We start from the raw sequence: 17,636 nt of genomic DNA on the forward strand, positions 1-17,636 counted from the left end.
AACCAATTTAGGAAGACTGCATTGGCTGTGTTCTTCTCGAGACTTAAACGCGACGATAACGCATCTTATACATTTTATAGGCTAATAATTAAGCAATGAGACTATGTAGTAATCCCTCTAATAATCATTTACCAGGGGCATGGAAAATTTGAAAATCGGTTTGTTAAAATGTATCCATTTAAGTGTGTTCCTCAAACTATAAGCTGTTACGGGCGAGCTTGGTGGGAGTCAGCATTTCTGATTAGTAGCAGTTCGGGCGCACTCATGCGCACTCGTGCGCTCCAGCCCGCATCATCCCGCACTAGCCCGCAGCATCAATGTGGACCTTGGCTCAGCTATTTCTCAGCGAAGACGTTTTGGCTAACGGAACTTTGTATATAATGCGGTCTTGCATTTCTCTGCAAAAGTGACTTTATATATTCTCTATATCGGCGATGATCGAAAGATGGTTGATGTAACGTGCATCTCGCCACTTATTACTTGAGCCATCTTTCCATTCCTCGCAAAAATCAGCGCGAAGAACGCACATACGCGCTGAAAAGTCCGAGTTTCGGTTACTCCGCCACTATTGCATCTACTAGTAGGCCTTGCTTGACGCGTGCTACCTTCAAAGGTCCGCAAGACCGGCTTTCAGACTGTCTTCTAGAGATGTCCAGCCTGGCTGGCCGAAAAAGTCCTTCAGAAGCTTCTCGGATTTATCTTTTGGTATAACCTCTGTATAGTCCCGAGGCTCATTTTCGGGGGCCTTAGGCAGCTCCAATTCAGGGCGTATTTTACGCAAGATTGCTAAAACGTCTGTCCAATTAAATTCGTGGACAAGGCCGAAGATGCGTTGGTTTTTGACACTTGGATCAAGCAAGCCGGCCACATGCAGACGAGCGCAGTCCTTTACGTCAATATAATGTTCTAAATAGTGTGTCAGATTTGATGGTGGCACTTTGAGTGACCATGTGTCCTTTTGGCTTTGATTCACTTACGAGGGGGGAACGTGAGAATGGTGAAGTCGCCTTTGAAGAAATTGCGAACAAAGCCCATTGTTGAACCGGATTGATGTTCTGGTATCAAAACTTGCCCGAACTGAAAATTTCATTAGTCAATTCAACAAGAAAAAGTTAAAACAATAGGTAAGAGAGTTCAAGGATCTACTTACATTGAAGTTAGGTTGTACTGTGTTGAGAACAAAATTAGGTTTGTTCTCTTCAACCCACTTCCATGCGGCCCGTTCTGCTTCGGTCTTCGAGGCCGAGTATATAATAGCGCCTTCAAAACCTTTAGGCAAACCTTCCATCACATGGTCGCTCCATGCAAGCTTGACCGCACTATCGTTCCACGTATCTGGAAAAGCATATTAGGCGAGGTCAGATCAGGATACAAACTTCTTATTAACTTACTCTCATCAATTTTGACACCTTTTCTATTTGGCTCGGGATTAATTACAGCAGCAGAAGACGATGTAATCACAAAACGTTTTACTGAAGTTTGTTTGGAAGCTGCCTCGAGAGCGTTAAGCGTGCCCTGCACTGCGATCGAAATTACTTTATTGGGATCAGTTTCAAAAGAGACATCCGAAGCCTATACGTAGAAGAAATAAGCAAACACAGAAATCGGAATTGGATATGCGCGATATCTTACCACGTGAACAACTCCACTGGCTCCCTCTGCAGCAGTTGAAAAGGCTCCAACTTCTTCTATTGCTTTAACAGCAACACTCTCGAACCGGCCTTTGCCATATTTCTTTTCAAAGAACTCATCTAGCCATGGCTTTTTGTCTCTGACAGTGCCTCGGACATTGTATCCCAACTCAAGTAGTTGATCGACTACGTGTGACCCAATATATCCATTGGCTCCGGTGACTAACACCAAACTTCCTTGTGGAATAGAGTACTCGAGAGGCGCCATATTGCTTCTGATGTCTGGTTCTCGTTGGATTTTGTTGGTTGTTGCTACTGTCTATAGACACAAATAAGATGTAACAAGTGAGATAGAGAGTGGCATTTTGAAACCTCAACTCTCACAAAATATATACTTTTGCGGTATTAAAAGCGACAGTATGTTATTCCCTGAGAGTGTTACTGAGAATCCTACCAGCTGACAAATGTTATAGGAGAACAGCTCTTGAGCTCTCCATTTTGGGCCACTCCGCCAATGGCTCGCAACTTTCGTCGTGGGTCCGGCATCTATAAGTCCGCACCGTGCGGATACCTGTGTTCCAATTTTGCGCTTATCCAAGCAAGAGGAACTGGAGGCTCGGAATTAAAGTGGTTTTGGAGGCTTCGAGGCAACTCATCGGTCATTCGATTTTGACTAGCCGTATTCGTTTGACACCTCAGTACTTAATTTATCTGTTAGCTTTATTTCCCGCCGGCGTGTGTGGCACGATCCTAGATTACCGTACATAGTATGCCGTGCTAAACTACAACTAAGCATTAGTGTCTTTGACAGGGGGTTGATTAGCTAGCGGGGTTGATTTAGCCCCTGTCTCGTCTTTGTAGAGAAACAATGACATCCGTGGTATGTTGGTGGCGGTTCTCTTTTCTGTTCATAGATGAGGGTTTAATGTACGCTCCGAAACCACTGCTTGGCGCTATCGGAGATAATTCGTAAGAGATAGAGATTTCTGATGAGCATGGGGGTGGCAAGCAGGCTTAACTTTATCAACCTAAGCCAACTGTACCAAATTCCGCTTGAAAGATACTCCTGGCGGCAGTTTAGATTTCTTGAACATCGTGAGTTAAAGCGGTTACAAGTACTCCATACACTTGCAAGAGGATCCAAAGGCAGCTACACGTAGGTTTCAGTTAATTTGGTAGAGAAATGAAACGACAGTACTCAGACGGCTAGAAGTGAGGTAAGTTATATCTATATGGAAAAATAAAAGTACATCAGTCAATCAATAACTGACGGTTTTTTAGCCCTGGAATGTCTCTACCGGTCTCTTTTAGGTGACTCAGACATGAACAGGTTTTAACGCACCATGAAACAAAAGTCTTACTTCTTTTTTTAAACGCCATTCTGATTTTTGGGCCCTAAGTCAAGGAGTAGGCAAAGAGAATCGGGTGTCCGCGGAGCCCGTTTTGATCTGAGTAAAAAAGTGAGGGGCGCTATGAGTCCTCGCACTAGGTGACACCCTCATCATACAAGTCAAAGGCAGCAGATAGAGCAAAGTGGTTAATAGCGTTCCATTGCCCATTTTGTTGGGCGGTCCGCTTGAATCTACTCAGGAAAGGCTGGATAGACAATGGCAAACTAGCGCTATTTCCTAAATAAAGATGCAAATTAAGATCTTACTACCGTAAGAGCATCAAGCCACAAACACTTGCGCGCGGGGAAAAGGTCGCTTTATTAGCAAAATAATTAAAAATGAGAGCACTAGTCAAGTAAATCAACCCCCGCAATAGTAATCTAGTTTATTTTTTATTTTATTTTATTTTTTTGCTGGGTGAAATGCAGCATCGGGTATCTGGGGGGATATCTTCACTTTTCTGTTTCTCACTCATTCATGCATTTTGATACCCTCATTTCACGCTTCTTACCTACATGTAGCCTAAACACATGCCCACAGGTTTCATTGGCATATAGAAGCAGGTCAAAAATGGCCCCCGTTCCTTTTTACCTGGCGATCCTCGTGTTATCTGATAACCGAGTACGAGAACGAGAGCGTATATGTGTTGAGCACGACTGATGCATGTCCGAGACGTTGGTGAACGCAGTCATGTTCGTTGGCATGCAATCTCTAATCTTGTTCTTAATGCTTAAAATGAGACAAAGAGTAGGGGGGTCAAATTTGCCCCGAGACCATCAGTCATGTATCCTGCTAGTATCTCTCAGCTATCTCCTCTTGAGAAATTTCAGAGCAAAGAGTTAATTACAACAAAAACAGCTTAACCATGATGGGATTTTGCGAACAGGCTGAAATCTACATCGAAACATATGGTAGCCATCTCAACCATGCAAAGTTCATACTACGAGGAGACGACGATAAACAGGACTATACAATGACGACGCAGTGTTTGTTCAGAGATACCAAAATCGACCTGAATATACTGCTGCTGGCTAGCATCGCATCTGATGCCTGGCCATTGGCTCGACCCGACGCAGGATCATAAGTAAACGAGTCATCTATCTAATATATAGCCTCATACAGTATATAACCAATTGTCTAATATACATCATCCACCCTCTTCAACAGCAGAATCTCAAGTCCCCTCAGGTACTTCGTTATGTCGCATATACCCCCCATAACACGCAGCCATAATCGCCGTTATGCACAAAAACAGCGCCGTAGCTACCTTTGTCATTATCATCGCAGGTAAATACAGCCTCAAGCGCTTTGGTGCAATAGTCGCCCAGCACGAACGGTTTTACGTCCTTACAGCCGGATGACTGGACTCTGTTGACGTCAATATTCAGCGAAAGATCTTTGGAAACGGGTATGATGGTCGCGATACCGCCAGCCGCACCAAATGTTCGTGTGCCGTCGCAGACCGATGAGAAAGCCTTTTCGGCGTCTGCTCTCTTGAACATCTTTTCATTCAGCTGTTCCGCGTCGCATTTTACGCACTTCTTGTCATCACCCAGATTGGTGATGGTGGGAGGAGACGGAACTGTGGCCTGAGGAGGAGGACACGTTTGAACACCGGTGTGACCGCTGGTTGGGCCATCGTCCGTCATGCTACCAAAATCACCGGGCTCAACCACCCAGCCTCCTGCGCCTCCCTCACCTATTGCAGCTACTGTGGAGAAGTCTGTGATGGCAGGGGCTGCTGCGCACCTAAATTGAAGTGGCTGGTTAGCAAACTGAGCGGTACTCATTATTCACACACACACCCCCGCATGGAAACAGATCAACGAAGAAACTTACATCCTCGTCCTGGTTGTGGTTGTGGTAGTCCCAGTAGTGTCACACCCTGCGGCTGTTCGCGTGCATTCTGGGTCATCGCAAAGCGTGAAAGTGGTTGTGGGTCGCTGGATCACTGAACATTCGACCAAGCAATCGGAAACGGTCGTCACAGAGTCACAGTCGCTTGGTTCACCTGCGGCGGCCAAGCAGCCGCTTCCAATGCAGCTTTTTCCAGGGCAGAGAGCGCCGATGCATCCGCATATACCAAAGCAGCCTGTATCCCTAGGGTTGCAATTGAGCAAGCAAGGTTTGCCGCACGGCTGGCCTGGCTTACAAGTCGGCCCTGGAGCAGCGGCAGTTACTTTCACAGTCGGTGCAAATCCGGGTGGAGGCGGAGGCGGAGGACCTGGAGGGGTGGGGTCAGGCTTTCCAGGATTTGTTGTCTGAAGTGGCGGATAAGGGCCAGGACTGTATGTCCAGGTGATGACCGGCCTAACGAAATCAGACGAGCTTGTGCTTGTACGCGTAAGTGTCAAAGGAGGGATAGGAACACTCGCAGTTAGCCAGATCGTAGCGTTGGTGCCGTTCCAGGAGTGATTCCAGACAGAGATTGTCTTCGTCGTGATGGGCGGAATGCTGATGACGGTGGTGGTTACGCTGCTAGCAGTAGTGGTGATAGCCGCGCCTTGGACGGTAATCGTCGTTCTCCAGTTCTCAAAGTAGGTCACTGTTGCCTTGGGGGGCGAGATTGTGGTCGGCTGGTCCAGTATCCACGGCGGAAAAACAAAGTTGCAAGGCGGCTGGCAAGATACTTGGGCATCGCCCTTTTGGCTGTAGATATCAGGGCTGATGATAACATTGCCGGCGCTACCGCTTTCACCCTTGCCAGTACTTCCGTTGTCACCTTTACCAGCGCCATCATTAGCACCACAGTTTGCGTCTAGATCTATAGCCCAGTCAGATGTGCCTCCAAAATTGAGCCCCTTGACCCAGTTGAGTCGCTTCTGGTAGGAATCAGTGTTCATCCAGAATACCCACTCAAGGCCATTATATATGAGAATGTCTCCATCGTCACTGTGATGTTGTTCCACGCCTCCATTTTTCATAATTTCACGAATCTCAAAGTTGGAAATATAACCCTTGGTGTCGGTGCATCGACCTGGCGCGGCCCCCGAGTCTGCGCCGACATAGGTGCAGTCAGGGCCCCAGCATCCTGCCTTTGTCATTTTGAAAGACCTTCCGTACATTGGCATTCCGACAATGACTTTCTTCGCTGGTACTCCAGCCTTGGTGATCATGACGAGGGCGTCATTCACTTCTGTCTGATTGACGTGGGATCTCAAGCAGTTTCCGGCAGGGCATCCCGGACTATGGGTTCAAACTTGGTAAGTCATGGGTCCTTAGTAGAAGCTAGCAGGTAAACAATTCTTACCTTGCCCATTTGTGTCCATAATCCCACTGTCCGTGGAGATCATACGTCATGTAGATGATGTAGTCCAGATATTGGTGCATCTTGTCTAGCGGAAAGCCTCGCAGATACCAGAAAGATGCTGGTGCCGCCAAACTCACGCTGTATTTAGAAGGAAGCGCCGCTCTCATCAATCCAAGAAATTCTACATAATTTGCGCCGTCCTGAGGATCACCCGGAGGGACACCAGGGATGTCCGGTGCACCTGAAGAACAAGCATTAGACCTGCACCAATAGAGGATGGATACGAGTAAAAGGGCCTCACCTGGATATTCCCAATCAAAGTCCACGCCATCCAAGCCATTATCGACGATGAACTAATAGAATGTCAGAGGACCCGGCCAAGAGCTATATTTGAAGCACGAACCTTGGCAACATTGGTGGCAAAGAGTTGACGCTGTGCCGAAGTGACACCCTTCCTAAAATGGGAGCGGTATCAAAGTCTGTAGAGAACGACCATCCACCAAAGGACAAGATTTTTTTTAACATTATTAAGAGTTTTAAACTCGTTGAACATATCTTTAAGACCGCTCACATCCACAGTATAGTCATGGGTGATGTTTCCAAAGGCAAAATGCTTGAGAGCAAGCCAAGGTTAGCTGTACTGGCTTATAGCATTAACAAGATACACATCCACTTACGACATTGGTATAGTGCGAAGTGTCAATTTGATATGGCTAGGTAGTCTCGGAATTAGCTGGTTTCGTAGTAGATTGCCGTCAAATAAATGATGACTCACCCTCATGTGAAGACACTTCCTGCCGGCATTCCAAGCTTCAAAGTAACCGACCCTCATGAATGAGGCCACTTTATCAGCATTGTTTGTAATATTTGTACCACAGCTTGAGATACAGCCATTGGATCCGGGTTTTGCAGTACCCGGCGCCCCTGTATCCGATGGGGACTGGACACAGAAATCTTTGGTGATACCACATTGACCCCAGATATTGCAGCAAGCATTAAGGGGACACGGGTTGAGACTTTCAATGTGGATCATATCAGAAAGTTTTTTTGTCCCAGGAACCTGGGGACCGCATATAGCATTCTGCATGACCGCGGGCATGGGCGGGCTTCCCGTGGACACACAAATCGAGGCGCCGACGACAAGAGATGAACAACCCATCCAACCCCACGTCATTTTGTTCCGAGCGTTGATCATGTCCACTGTAATGCTATTCGCCCTTGCAATATTGCTGCATAGATCATTCTGTTTGATGGAATATGTCTTGCAGGAGCCGTCTGGGTTAGGTTGTGGCGAAAAGTCTGGCAGAGTACCGGCAGAGCAGCAGACATACTTGCCCACAACAGGATTCGGACTCGTACATATTCCTGCTCTGTTATACTTCTTAAGATCGTCCTGACTAATTGCACAGCGCTGAGCAAGCGCCCAGCATCCGTCTCCAGATTGTACCTGCGTGTACTTGCATGTGTTCCTTGCGTTGATTTGGCCTTCTCTGTTGTCGGGAGAGATGCTGATACGAAACCCAGGTATAATGCCGAGAGAAAAGTCTTTCCAGGCTGATTTCTTGCTAGCTGATTTTATACATTTTGCATCATTCCAGCCTCTGACTGCCTCCTGCACCTTGGTGACATCACCAGTGGTAGTGGCAAAGAGGCCAATGAGTTTTGTACTTGTCGAGTTTTGCTGACAAGATTGAACAGCAATATCATTAGTTTCTCTATCGAGCATCTGATCAAGTTCCTGAATGATATCACTAAAGCTGCTCTTGTCGATTTGCGCTCCAGCGAAGGCGCCGATAATTGCGCTCCCGCTGCGGGCGAACAAAATTATTGGCTCCCCAGTTGGATGTTGATCTTCCAACTTAAGGTAATCCAACAAGGCATTTGCGACTGAGGAAAGATTTCCAGACGGGTGAGCAGTTGTATCTACCGCCCAAAGTAAACGATCCAGATGCTTAGACTCTGGTTGAGTGTCAAAGCTGTTGGCGACATCCTTGGAGTCCGTATCAAATGAGAGTTGCTGTCTCTTCTGTGGAACCTGCTTGGTCGCAGAAGATGAGCTGGAGCAAGCTTGAAATACAGCTTGGGAGGCCGAATCATTGATGGTATTATAGAGATTAAAGTCAAATATAATAGGCTGCTGACACGCTTGTAAATCTTGAATGTCGTGGTAGTAAGTCCAGCCGTTGGTGACGTTCTGGCAAGAGACTGGACAAGAGATCAATAGAAGCCTGAGCTACAGCTGAAAGGGGAAGCAAATAATAGAAGAGCCGCATGATGGCTTGCCTCAACGGCTGCCGACCCGGAAACTGCACAACCATGGAGTATTGTCAACAGCAGGCCTGGGAGAAGACCTCGTCAGATTGTTGGCCGATCACCAAGTGGCACACCCCGTTCTGCTTTTATGGTTTCTGACAGCGCATTCTTCAAACGAGACTGTTCAGATGATGGACCATCTTGGTACACCTTTCGCTGCACGCTCTAGCCTTGCGATGCAGCCTCGGGCCATCGTGTTCGCGTAAAAGCTCCATAGAACTGGGTGAGCCTTCGGATGTCGCGTAACGGCAAGACAGGGATCTGGGTCATGTTCCCTGCGACGCTACGATACTAATAAAGCCGTGTAGATGCGAGACATGGTTGTTCTCATGGCCCAAACGCAAAAGTTCGGGCAAATTCTCCTGCAGTACCCACCAGCTGAAGCCTTACCAGGGGGCAGGATCAATCTAGTTGCTAGCCGGAATGTAGCATTTCTTCAAGGCTGCCTTATTGCTAAATCGCGCGACTATGGTAACAGTCTTAAGGGTTTTAAGGTTAAAATTACTGTCAAAAGTCCCTAAACACCCCCACTAAAAACCACAAACTTGCGAAAATAGCCCTGTCTCTTTTAATTATATATGGCTAACTTTACAAAACATGCATATAACATGCATATACATTGACGAGTAATTACCGTAAGGGAGTTTAGGTCTGCAACTGTGGATTGATATAACGGAAATCCTTTTTCACATTCCACGGCTGTTCATGTCCAGAATAGGAAATCAATTCCACAAGCCATAGCATATACAGACGAGTCCGAGATAGGGCTGGCAATCAATAGATCAGAAAACAAAAAAATTCTTACGGCCACCACCAACATGGTAGCAACAGTTATGGGCCAAAGATATTTTAATATTTTATGTTTCATTGCATCGCTTGCTGAGATGGATTTCTAAACGGCCCTTTACGATTTCGTATTTTCGTAATCCTAGCTATTGAAGCCTGAAGCTCAGGATTGCCTTCCATGATAATGAAAACCCGTCAGACCTATAGTATTCATAATATACCAGGAGCATCGTTTTGTCTATTAGGTAACACCGATGTAGACTATTCTACATCCGACTAATACTCATTCGATGTTGCATGTGAAGGCACTTCTCATGCACATGTAATTTCGCTCCAGCCTCATATCCTGGCCATTCAGCTAAGCAGAATTAACTTTGAGCAGGAAAATGATAGAACACTTAGTGGTATTAAGAGGCTGGCTGCACTTTATCGTGCGCTTCTCAGTTCAGTCGCCTTTGTGATCGAGAGAGCATCTACAGATAGCGACATGGTTCCAAACATTCTTCGTTATCAGGCTCTCATAGCCTTGCTTCTGGTTGGCCCTGCCGCTGCATCTATCCTGTAATGGAAGTTAGTATATGCTAGGTACTGACTCGTTCTCTAATTAATCACGAAAATAGGTACGACGCCCAACCTTCTATTGAAATTCGTCAGGATACAAGTTTTGCTTCTTGTGAGGCTGCCTGTGAACTAGGCTCCTGCGGTGGTCTATGCTCCTCTGTCAGAAAGTTGAAGAGAGACTTTCTATCATTCGACGATGGCTTTCTAGGTGTAGCCAACGAGAGTGCCGCGGTGGATAGCTCCTTGGAAAAGAGAGTGTTCCGATTCGATATCAACAACCCTGGCTACGACCGTGGATTTCCAACCATCGAGCAAGTCAGAAGCTACCTTCCAGATGTTGATGATGGTGGCGAAGACGCCTATTTTAAGGTGCCCTTGAGTGTTGTCACCTGTACGTGAGATGCCATATCCCCTGCATGAATGACAAGACACAGATCGGAACCGGTGGAACAAGAATTCCCGAACACAATCATAGCGTCTTCTTGTCGTCTTCTTGTCAGTTATGCCTGAATACTATAAGCAGAAGTCTAATGTAGAGAGGTGCAGCAAGCCCGGAAACCGAAGCCACTGTGAGTCAGGAGAGAAGGTTTGGAGATGAGCCATTTCAAATTATGTCTCGTGGAGTGCATGGTTGTCAGGTTGTAAGTAATTCTACCATATGTTTCATTATTTACTATCCCCGGGGCTGGGGAGAGACAATGACAGCTAGCTGATATTGGCATTTACATCTTAGATCGTTGTAGTTTCCGATCGTGCTGTTTGGATGGTAGGCGCATTCTCATAACCGGCAGAAGCTTATTTTGTTGACAATGATTACAGACGCATCTCTGGGAATCATATTCGAATGGTAAAATTCCCTTGAAAGATGAAAAAGGAAACACGGTGGTAGATAAACAAGGAAACACAGTTATGACACATGGCAAAGACACCCTTGACGACCCTGCCTTTGACGATCGGATCCTAAAGTTCCTGCGGGGTGTTGAAGTCACCAACCCAGCTATGAATGAGAGAGGAGGCTATATCCAACCTGTTGGCGGAGGAATTACTGCAGACCTCTACACAGATAGGAGCGACAACACGCAGGCCTTTATTTTCACGCCCGTGGTAGATGGGGAGTCAGCCGGATCAAAGAATATCCTTTACAACAACGGGGTCAACAAACTGATTATCCCCACGCTGATGGATATTCTTAACCTCAGAAAGCCCAAAATAGTGGTAGTCAGCTACGCGCGTGTGACCAGGGAGAAGGAATACCTGCTGGACTCTTCGGAACGAGGACACGTATTGTTCCAGTTTGACCCCAACAGCGACAATAACGGGAAACGGGCTTGGCGTCTCTTCATGGAGAGTGCTTTTATCCCGTCATCACGTCCTCTTCCCCTCCTTGAAACCAGAGCCTTTCAGTAAAACCCAATCCCTTCTGCCGCGGAAATGTCCCACAGAATTTTCAATTTCACGAGAACGAGCTGTTGGTAAACATAGCCTCGCGAGGGACTAGCTAGATAAATACATCGCTTGATACGCCCACCTGTATTTACTTCGAAATCCAAGTGGTCATGTGTTTGATCGTCACTGCGTCTAGTTCTGTGGCATGTTGGTGTTGGACTATGTCAGCACCGACGCATTGCAAGTGCCTTTCCTTCATCAATGAAACGACCCAATCGGGCCGCGCAATGGTAATCACATGTGAAATTTACCATTTACTAGCTATATATGGTTCATTCTGTCTCTTTTGTTCTTCGCACAATCTTTGCCAACAATTACAAAAGGAAATTGACAGCGCTAAAATAACCGATTTGTCGAATCCACTAAATCGTGGGATCATACCCCTGCTGGTGAAACGGTAACATTGATTAGCCATGACTTACGCGCCGTGCCCCAGTCTTCTTTCGAACCGAGACTCGCCCGCCTATATTGACGCCGCGCTCCAGCCTCTCGCATCTTCACTTCATAGCTAAAGAAAAACAAAAGCCAGCAAAGATTCCAGGATGGCGGCCGAGACCGTCTCGGCGCCGCTGGAAAGGCTGCCTTTTCATCTTTTAGAAGGCATCTGTTTCTGGCTGGATCCGTCGAAAGGCGGCGGCCTACTCGCCTTTTCGCTGGCGAATCGGCAATGCGCCTATGCAGCCATGAGGTTCCGTCTCCGGCGCATCCATCTCAAGATTGGCAGGCTCATGTCAGACGAAGATTTCACGTTTATGGACAAGATACCAGATCTAGATGTCCGCCTTGGCTTTATTCACAATCTTAGGATTAGTGATTCCCAAGACCTTAAAGATGACGCAGAACAGGACGAAACGGGGCGAGAAGAGATTGACGAGGAAAGCTTCTTTGGGAAGCCTATTCCTCTTCGTCCTTTAAGATTGAAATCCACCCCCTACCAGCCAAGCACACTACCGCAACTGCCAGAGGAGGTTCTACGGATGAAGGCTAAGAATCAAGAAACCTGGGCCCAAGTAGCGAGATTCATCAGCCGGCTGAGTTGTTTATCCAATCTTGTATATGAATGCATAGGCCAGGTACCGATGTGCTTGCTCTCAGCGCTGCGCGACAATTGCCCAAATGCCAGACTGCATGTCTATACCTTCAGCCTTCGAAGTCTCTATCAGCCAAGAAACGAATATCACGATATCTCGCCAGAGGAGTATGCCCTTGCTACGTCACCGAATCTCTATGGACTTTACATGAAACACTCCTCTTATGATGAAGAGGGATACATCGGCTACAATCAAGAAGCCGTAATAAAGATGGTAGGAGGTTTAGCGCCAAGGCTATCATATGTTGGCATGGCTAGTAAACCGCTAGGTGGTACCCTTGAGTTGGCCCAAGCCTACCAGTTACACTGGCAATCCGGTAAGCCGGAATGGAAGGGTTTCTTCATCAACGGCAGCCAAGCATGCGATACAGTGCAAGGAAAGGGGAGCCTACACACTCTGTATCTTGACGGAGCTTCAAAGCTACGCATTCATCAGTGGTCTGGCTATACCGACTTTAGCAAGCTGACAACACTGCAGCTGGGAAGTACCAGTATTGATGCAGTACAGGTCCTGGCTAGCATTGGAGAGAGTGGTGGACTTTCTTCTCTTTCCTCTCTCGCTTTAATGCCTGAAGTAGTGAATGAGGAGCAAGAAATGGCTGCTGACGAGTCTGTATGTCGGCTATTGCGAGCTTTAAAACCGCTGCGAAGCCTCGAATTGGAAAATGAAATTGGGAATGACGCCTGGCGAGCAGTGGTTGATCAACACGGCAACTCTCTTCGGGAGCTTCGTTTCGTCCCAGTTCGGCGTTCTGAATATGATGATGAGGGTGAGGTTTTCATGCTCTCCTGTGATAAGATACGGCTACTTTCAGGCACCTGTTCACAATTGGAGAAGCTGGAGCTACGTGTGCCCCGAACCCGTGGCGATGAAGACGAAGTTGAAATCTATCGAAATCTTGGCCGACTTCCGCGATTGAAACATATCTCTCTAATCCTTGAGTGCGCTGTCTTCGATCCTCCTGAGGCAAGGGATGGCGAATCATTTATTGAAATAAGTGGTTGGGAACTACCCGTTAGCGTTTACCGCACAGCGCTCATCAATACCGCCATGGATTCGGTCCTTGCCCAATCCCTCTTTGAAACAATAGCTACAACGAGGTCGTACGCTGGCGGCTGCTCGCTCGTCACCCTCAAACTAAAAATACGCGGCGCTGGAGTCTTCGGGCGGATCTGGGTCGACAATGAAGCGAAGATCCCTCTGCAATGGGTTGGGCAGAGCTGGTTTGTGAGAAGGGATTCTCGGGACGGAGGCCTGATCGTTCAAAAAATTAAATCTTTTGTTGATGATCTTGATGTGTTGAAGGATGATTTCCCCGAGCGTGATGACCTAAGAGCTGTCTGGATGGATATATGGCCAGGCAGCCCTGGTGACAGAAGGAATCAGTGGCATAGCTTCCCTCTGGCTGGATCAACAAATTGAAAGAGTGAGGCATGCAAGCTGTTCCAAATGTGCTGCAAGAAATTTCTGGTGATTTTCTTTACCACACATTGTTCGCAATTGTCTAACATCTTCGCATCGGCAACGGGTATGAAAAGGAAACTTCATAGGGCATTGCTCCGCTGCTTAGAGTAACAACGCCAAAGTTCTTGTCAGAACAGACTGCCTAGACTAAGTCAAACATCAAAGACCACCCTTAGACTGCCGATGAAAACAGGTTCAAACATAGATCGGACAGAGTCTCGAATTTGCCAGACAGCCTTCACGGAGACATTAAGGCGGCGGCGATATTGTGTAATAAATACCAATGAGAGGCCACACATCTAAAATGTGAGAGGCGGCAGTCAGGTTGGGCATTCAAGTAGCTATACAATTTTGCCTCTGGCCTTTATAATACTAAGTTGTAGTGGTTGCCTAGAAATATATAATAGCAAACGGAATTTGCTTTAAGGCAGCTCACACAAGTCGCTATGTGCATTAACAGACTATCTATCCAATCTTCGACGCAGTGCACATGCATGTGAAAATCCGTCTATACCCGAGCTGATGACCTCCAACATCTTTTTTATTATGGTATACTGCTGTAAAGGCTCAATATAGCCTGCGAATGTCTGTAAGAGGGAAGTTGGTGATGGTGGAGCACTTAGAGTGCTTGTACTCAACAGATAAGTTGGCCGTAAGCTTTGCAGAAGGGAATATGTTCTTGTTCTTTGCGCCTTGGTAATATATCTTTCTTCGGAATTGCATTGCCGTTACGGTCACGCAGAAGTCCGTTTTTACCGACCCGTGAATGACAGAGCCGTGAGAGACTTGAGGTACTTGTAGGCACGGCCAAATCTTCCATATGTGGGTACTATCATCCTAACCTAGTCGTGCCCACTTGCCGTGTTTTCTCTTTTTCGTTGAGCTAATTGGCCATCTATGTGGCGAACTGTGAGGGGGTTTATTTCTCAGTTCAGGATGGTGGGCAACACAGTACCCTGGACACACGGTGGAAGACACCTATTAGTTTATTAAACTCAGTTGGAATCGAATCTGGGGAAGTGATAAATAAATGGTACAGTGGGATGTAGAAATTAAAACATATATCATTAGGTAGTTACTTCAGTCCAAACCTATCAAGGCTCTTCCAATGTTTGTTTCTAATGCTCTGCCGGCATATCCAGCGCCTATAGCCTGCTCTAAACTACAAGTATGTAATCTGCTCCCTTTCAATTTAAGGCGTTACGGCCGAGGCCCGCATAACTTAGCATTACCTACTATCATTGCACATATCCAGGGAACCTACAAACCACAACTTATGGACTCAGATAGGGGGTATCCTGAAATTCCGAGTGCTGATAGATGTTTCTGACGTGTTTCAGTGCGGCTAGCTACCCAGTGAGTTTCGCAGCTATTAGTGACTTTATGCGGCTTCGTGGTAATAAAGAACGTATTGTTGACCTAGTCTGCGCCCATTGAAATCAGAGCCTAATACCTCGTTTGGGGGCAGAATATACTACCAATCTAATTCGTTGTCAAACAGACTAATGCGTTGCTTCAGAGTTGAACACACCTCGTCAACCCAAGGCGCGCGCTCACCTGTTGGCAGCAGATCAGCGCTGTGAGACTAAGGGAACTTCGTTGCTGAGTGACATTTGTTATTAACTGCCATGGACAACGCAGATCCGCCTTACTTGTCCACAGTATTGATATAAGCGCCCATGCTCTAGTAGCTAAGAATCGCCTCCATGCAGTGTTCCCCATACACCACATGAAGTTCAGTTTGTCCTTTATTATCGTGTTGGTCTATTGGGAAACGGTACTGAAGCTAGGAGCTTCAGCACAGCCACATCGTTGCCCCTAACAGTTGTGTGGGCCTAGGTCTCATTCGGCTATTGTAGAAGACTAAATTTGAACGAGGTTTAACAATATGGGCATATGTGTCTGAACATAGCCAGCTATGATCATCTAATCCAGTGACTTGATCTCTGCTCGCGTTACGTTTATCCTACCTAGTGTAGGATAGTCCTGGTATTAATAAACACCCAAAAGATCGATCGAAACTACACAATTAAGCTTGAATGGAAGGCAATACTTTCGACTGTGTCAAGGATTAGAAATGCAAACTCAGGCAAGGCTCCTAAGTATAGCTGATGCTGATATACGGGCTATCCAGCCTGCCAAACATACCAATGAATCATGCATACTGAAGGCGCGAAAACCAGACAATACTGCATGTACATTGTAACCTGCTCTCACCAGACGAGTATGGTGTATAGTAGCCGGTGTTCGCCAGTGGTCATCCACCTGACTACCAATCAGCCAGTTAGCAGCTTGTATATAAGATGAGTAGACGGAAAGCACATTTCAATTGTCGAAATCTCCCGAATACTTGCTTTCCCTTGATCCGCGGTGAAGGTCATGACTGGAGGCTCTACTTGTATATCGCCTTTCAAGCAGCAACAAGTAAATTAGTGGGTATGCCTTCGGGCGTGTATATAGAGATAATAGATAACACGGGTCATTCGCGGCAGACATTCTTTTAGGTATCCTTTATCAGATTGTCCAAGGCGTACATCTCTCGTTGCAGATACTACTAGAGGCCGTAGTGTTTTTTGTATTAGCCGGAGGGGCAGTGCGAAGGATGTTTAGTTGACTAAACAAGCTACTCTCCTTCTCCATACTCCTCTCATCTACAGTCCGGTTGTATTTAAATGGAGCACGATATTACAGCAGTTATTATCGAAATTGTCCAGTCATTCGTTTCCATAAGCTTATTGGAGCGCCTATTCTTGCGCAGCTGATACATCTGGCACATAAATTTGAGCTTGCCATTGGTGATACCAGGGATCCGAATGGCAACGTGAGGCACTTTCTCTATATGTTTCCCCAAGGGCAAAAAAAAAAAAAATACCAGCCTTTTCTCAATGCTCGCTTTAAGCAGGCGTCTGCTCATCCCTCCCCTTACATGACCTCATCGCGGGGAGAGGTTTTATATCCATGGCACTCTTATAATGTGCCGATTGATCCGTTGAATATGTCCAATGTGGACTAACTACCGGCCTGTGGGCCGCCCGATGCATGCAAGACCTTCAGCTTGCGGCAGTCGAGTGCAGGGATTGATGATCTAGATAAGGAAGGAGATCAGGACTGCCAGATAGCCCTCAGGAATTGCATCAAAGTAGAAGCAACATTTCACTCTCAGCTAAGAGCAAGAGAAAACCCCGAAGCTGGTCGCGAGAGCATGAACTCTTTGTTTATAGATAGAAACCTACTTGCTCAGTAGGAGGAAGTAGAGTCAAAAGATGGTACAATAACATAGAAAAGTGAAGAGTTCTACATTTTGTTTAGAATATATCGGTATACGATCGAGTACTCATTTCCATACAAGGCCGATGCAAACGCTATACCCATTCGCATCAATATCCAATGTGTCACCAAGTATGAACGACGCGCGTACTACAAATGTCCAAGTTATTTCCCAAGACCCCGGTGCAGGCAACCATTCGCAGAAGGATCGGTCTTGAGTGCAACGGGAAGGAGCCAACTTCTACTCAATATGGAAGACGGCTTTTATGCTTGGAATCATGCTAGTCGAAAGAGATAAAGTCGATTATGGGGTAGCATTATGCCATGTTATCTCCGTGCCATTGTGACTATACTGCAGTATCCTCCTCGCAGTTTCATGCCGTTACTTACCCCGCTTCCTAATGGCGTTGCCTAGTTGTACAATGGCGTTAGCACA

The 17,636-nt window shown here is 46.5% G+C and overlaps 5 protein-coding genes across 5 annotated transcripts; 2 read left to right on the forward strand and 3 right to left on the reverse strand.

The window, feature by feature from the left end:
* Nucleotides 1-35: 35 nt before the first annotated feature.
* On the reverse strand, nucleotides 36-2,420 carry TrAFT101_011668 (uncharacterized protein). Its single transcript, XM_024904258.2, has 6 exons — nucleotides 2,396-2,420; nucleotides 1,633-2,332; nucleotides 1,392-1,572; nucleotides 1,151-1,335; nucleotides 978-1,077; nucleotides 36-906 (listed from the first exon to the last, which is right to left on the reverse strand). The coding sequence occupies exons 2-6, from the start codon at nucleotides 1,897-1,899 to the stop codon at nucleotides 608-610; spliced, it is 1,032 nt and encodes a 343-aa protein (XP_024757906.2). The 5' UTR covers nucleotides 1,900-2,332; nucleotides 2,396-2,420; the 3' UTR covers nucleotides 36-607.
* A 1,554-nt stretch (nucleotides 2,421-3,974) lies between these two features.
* Nucleotides 3,975-6,834, reverse strand: TrAFT101_011669 (uncharacterized protein). The gene is made up of 5 exons (XM_024911038.2): nucleotides 6,676-6,834; nucleotides 6,574-6,625; nucleotides 6,273-6,513; nucleotides 4,862-6,208; nucleotides 3,975-4,771 (listed from the first exon to the last, which is right to left on the reverse strand). Exons 3-5 carry the CDS (start codon nucleotides 6,437-6,439, stop codon nucleotides 4,219-4,221), a joined length of 2,067 nt encoding a protein of 688 aa, XP_024757905.2. The 5' UTR covers nucleotides 6,440-6,513; nucleotides 6,574-6,625; nucleotides 6,676-6,834; the 3' UTR covers nucleotides 3,975-4,218.
* On the reverse strand, nucleotides 6,745-8,590 carry TrAFT101_011670 (uncharacterized protein; the record flags this gene model as incomplete). Its single annotated transcript, XM_066129333.1, has 4 exons — nucleotides 6,745-6,885; nucleotides 6,950-6,985; nucleotides 7,048-8,477; nucleotides 8,572-8,590. The coding sequence occupies 4 exons, from the start codon at nucleotides 8,588-8,590 to the stop codon at nucleotides 6,745-6,747; spliced, it is 1,626 nt and encodes a 541-aa protein (XP_065985465.1).
* A 1,268-nt stretch (nucleotides 8,591-9,858) lies between these two features.
* On the forward strand, nucleotides 9,859-11,339 carry TrAFT101_011671 (uncharacterized protein; the record flags this gene model as incomplete). Its single annotated transcript, XM_024904257.2, has 5 exons — nucleotides 9,859-9,932; nucleotides 9,992-10,323; nucleotides 10,479-10,573; nucleotides 10,666-10,698; nucleotides 10,752-11,339. The coding sequence occupies 5 exons, from the start codon at nucleotides 9,859-9,861 to the stop codon at nucleotides 11,337-11,339; spliced, it is 1,122 nt and encodes a 373-aa protein (XP_024757904.2).
* A 553-nt stretch (nucleotides 11,340-11,892) lies between these two features.
* Nucleotides 11,893-14,412, forward strand: TrAFT101_011672 (uncharacterized protein). Its single transcript, XM_024908620.2, has one exon. It carries the CDS (start codon nucleotides 11,921-11,923, stop codon nucleotides 13,889-13,891), a length of 1,971 nt encoding a protein of 656 aa, XP_024757903.2. The 5' UTR covers nucleotides 11,893-11,920; the 3' UTR covers nucleotides 13,892-14,412.
* The last annotated feature ends 3,224 nt before the right edge of the window (nucleotides 14,413-17,636 follow it).

Source organism: Trichoderma asperellum, chromosome 7 (assembly GCF_020647865.1).
Source record: "Trichoderma asperellum chromosome 7, complete sequence".
In the NCBI taxonomy this organism is placed as follows: Eukaryota; Fungi; Ascomycota; class Sordariomycetes; order Hypocreales; family Hypocreaceae; genus Trichoderma; species Trichoderma asperellum.

Excerpts from the sequence above, each read along its gene's own strand:
- TrAFT101_011668 (XM_024904258.2), bottom strand. The coding sequence starts at position 1,899 with ATGGCGCCTCTCGAGTACTCTATTCCACAAGGAAGTTTGGTGTTAGTC. Across the intron at positions 1,078-1,150 it reads CAGTACAACCTAACTTCAAT|TTCGGGCAAGTTTTGATACC; the intron begins GTAAGTAGATCC and ends TGAAATTTTCAG. Across the intron at positions 907-977 it reads CATTCTCACGTTCCCCCCTC|AACATTATATTGACGTAAAG; the intron begins GTAAGTGAATCA and ends CACACTATTTAG.
- TrAFT101_011669 (XM_024911038.2), bottom strand. The coding sequence starts at position 6,439 with ATGAGAGCGGCGCTTCCTTCTAAATACAGCGTGAGTTTGGCGGCACCA. Across the intron at positions 6,209-6,272 it reads TATGGACACAAATGGGCAAG|TCCGGGATGCCCTGCCGGAA; the intron begins GTAAGAATTGTT and ends TTGAACCCATAG. Across the intron at positions 4,772-4,861 it reads ACCACAACCAGGACGAGGAT|GTGCGCAGCAGCCCCTGCCA; the intron begins GTAAGTTTCTTC and ends ACTTCAATTTAG.
- TrAFT101_011672 (XM_024908620.2), top strand. The coding sequence starts at position 11,921 with ATGGCGGCCGAGACCGTCTCGGCGCCGCTGGAAAGGCTGCCTTTTCAT.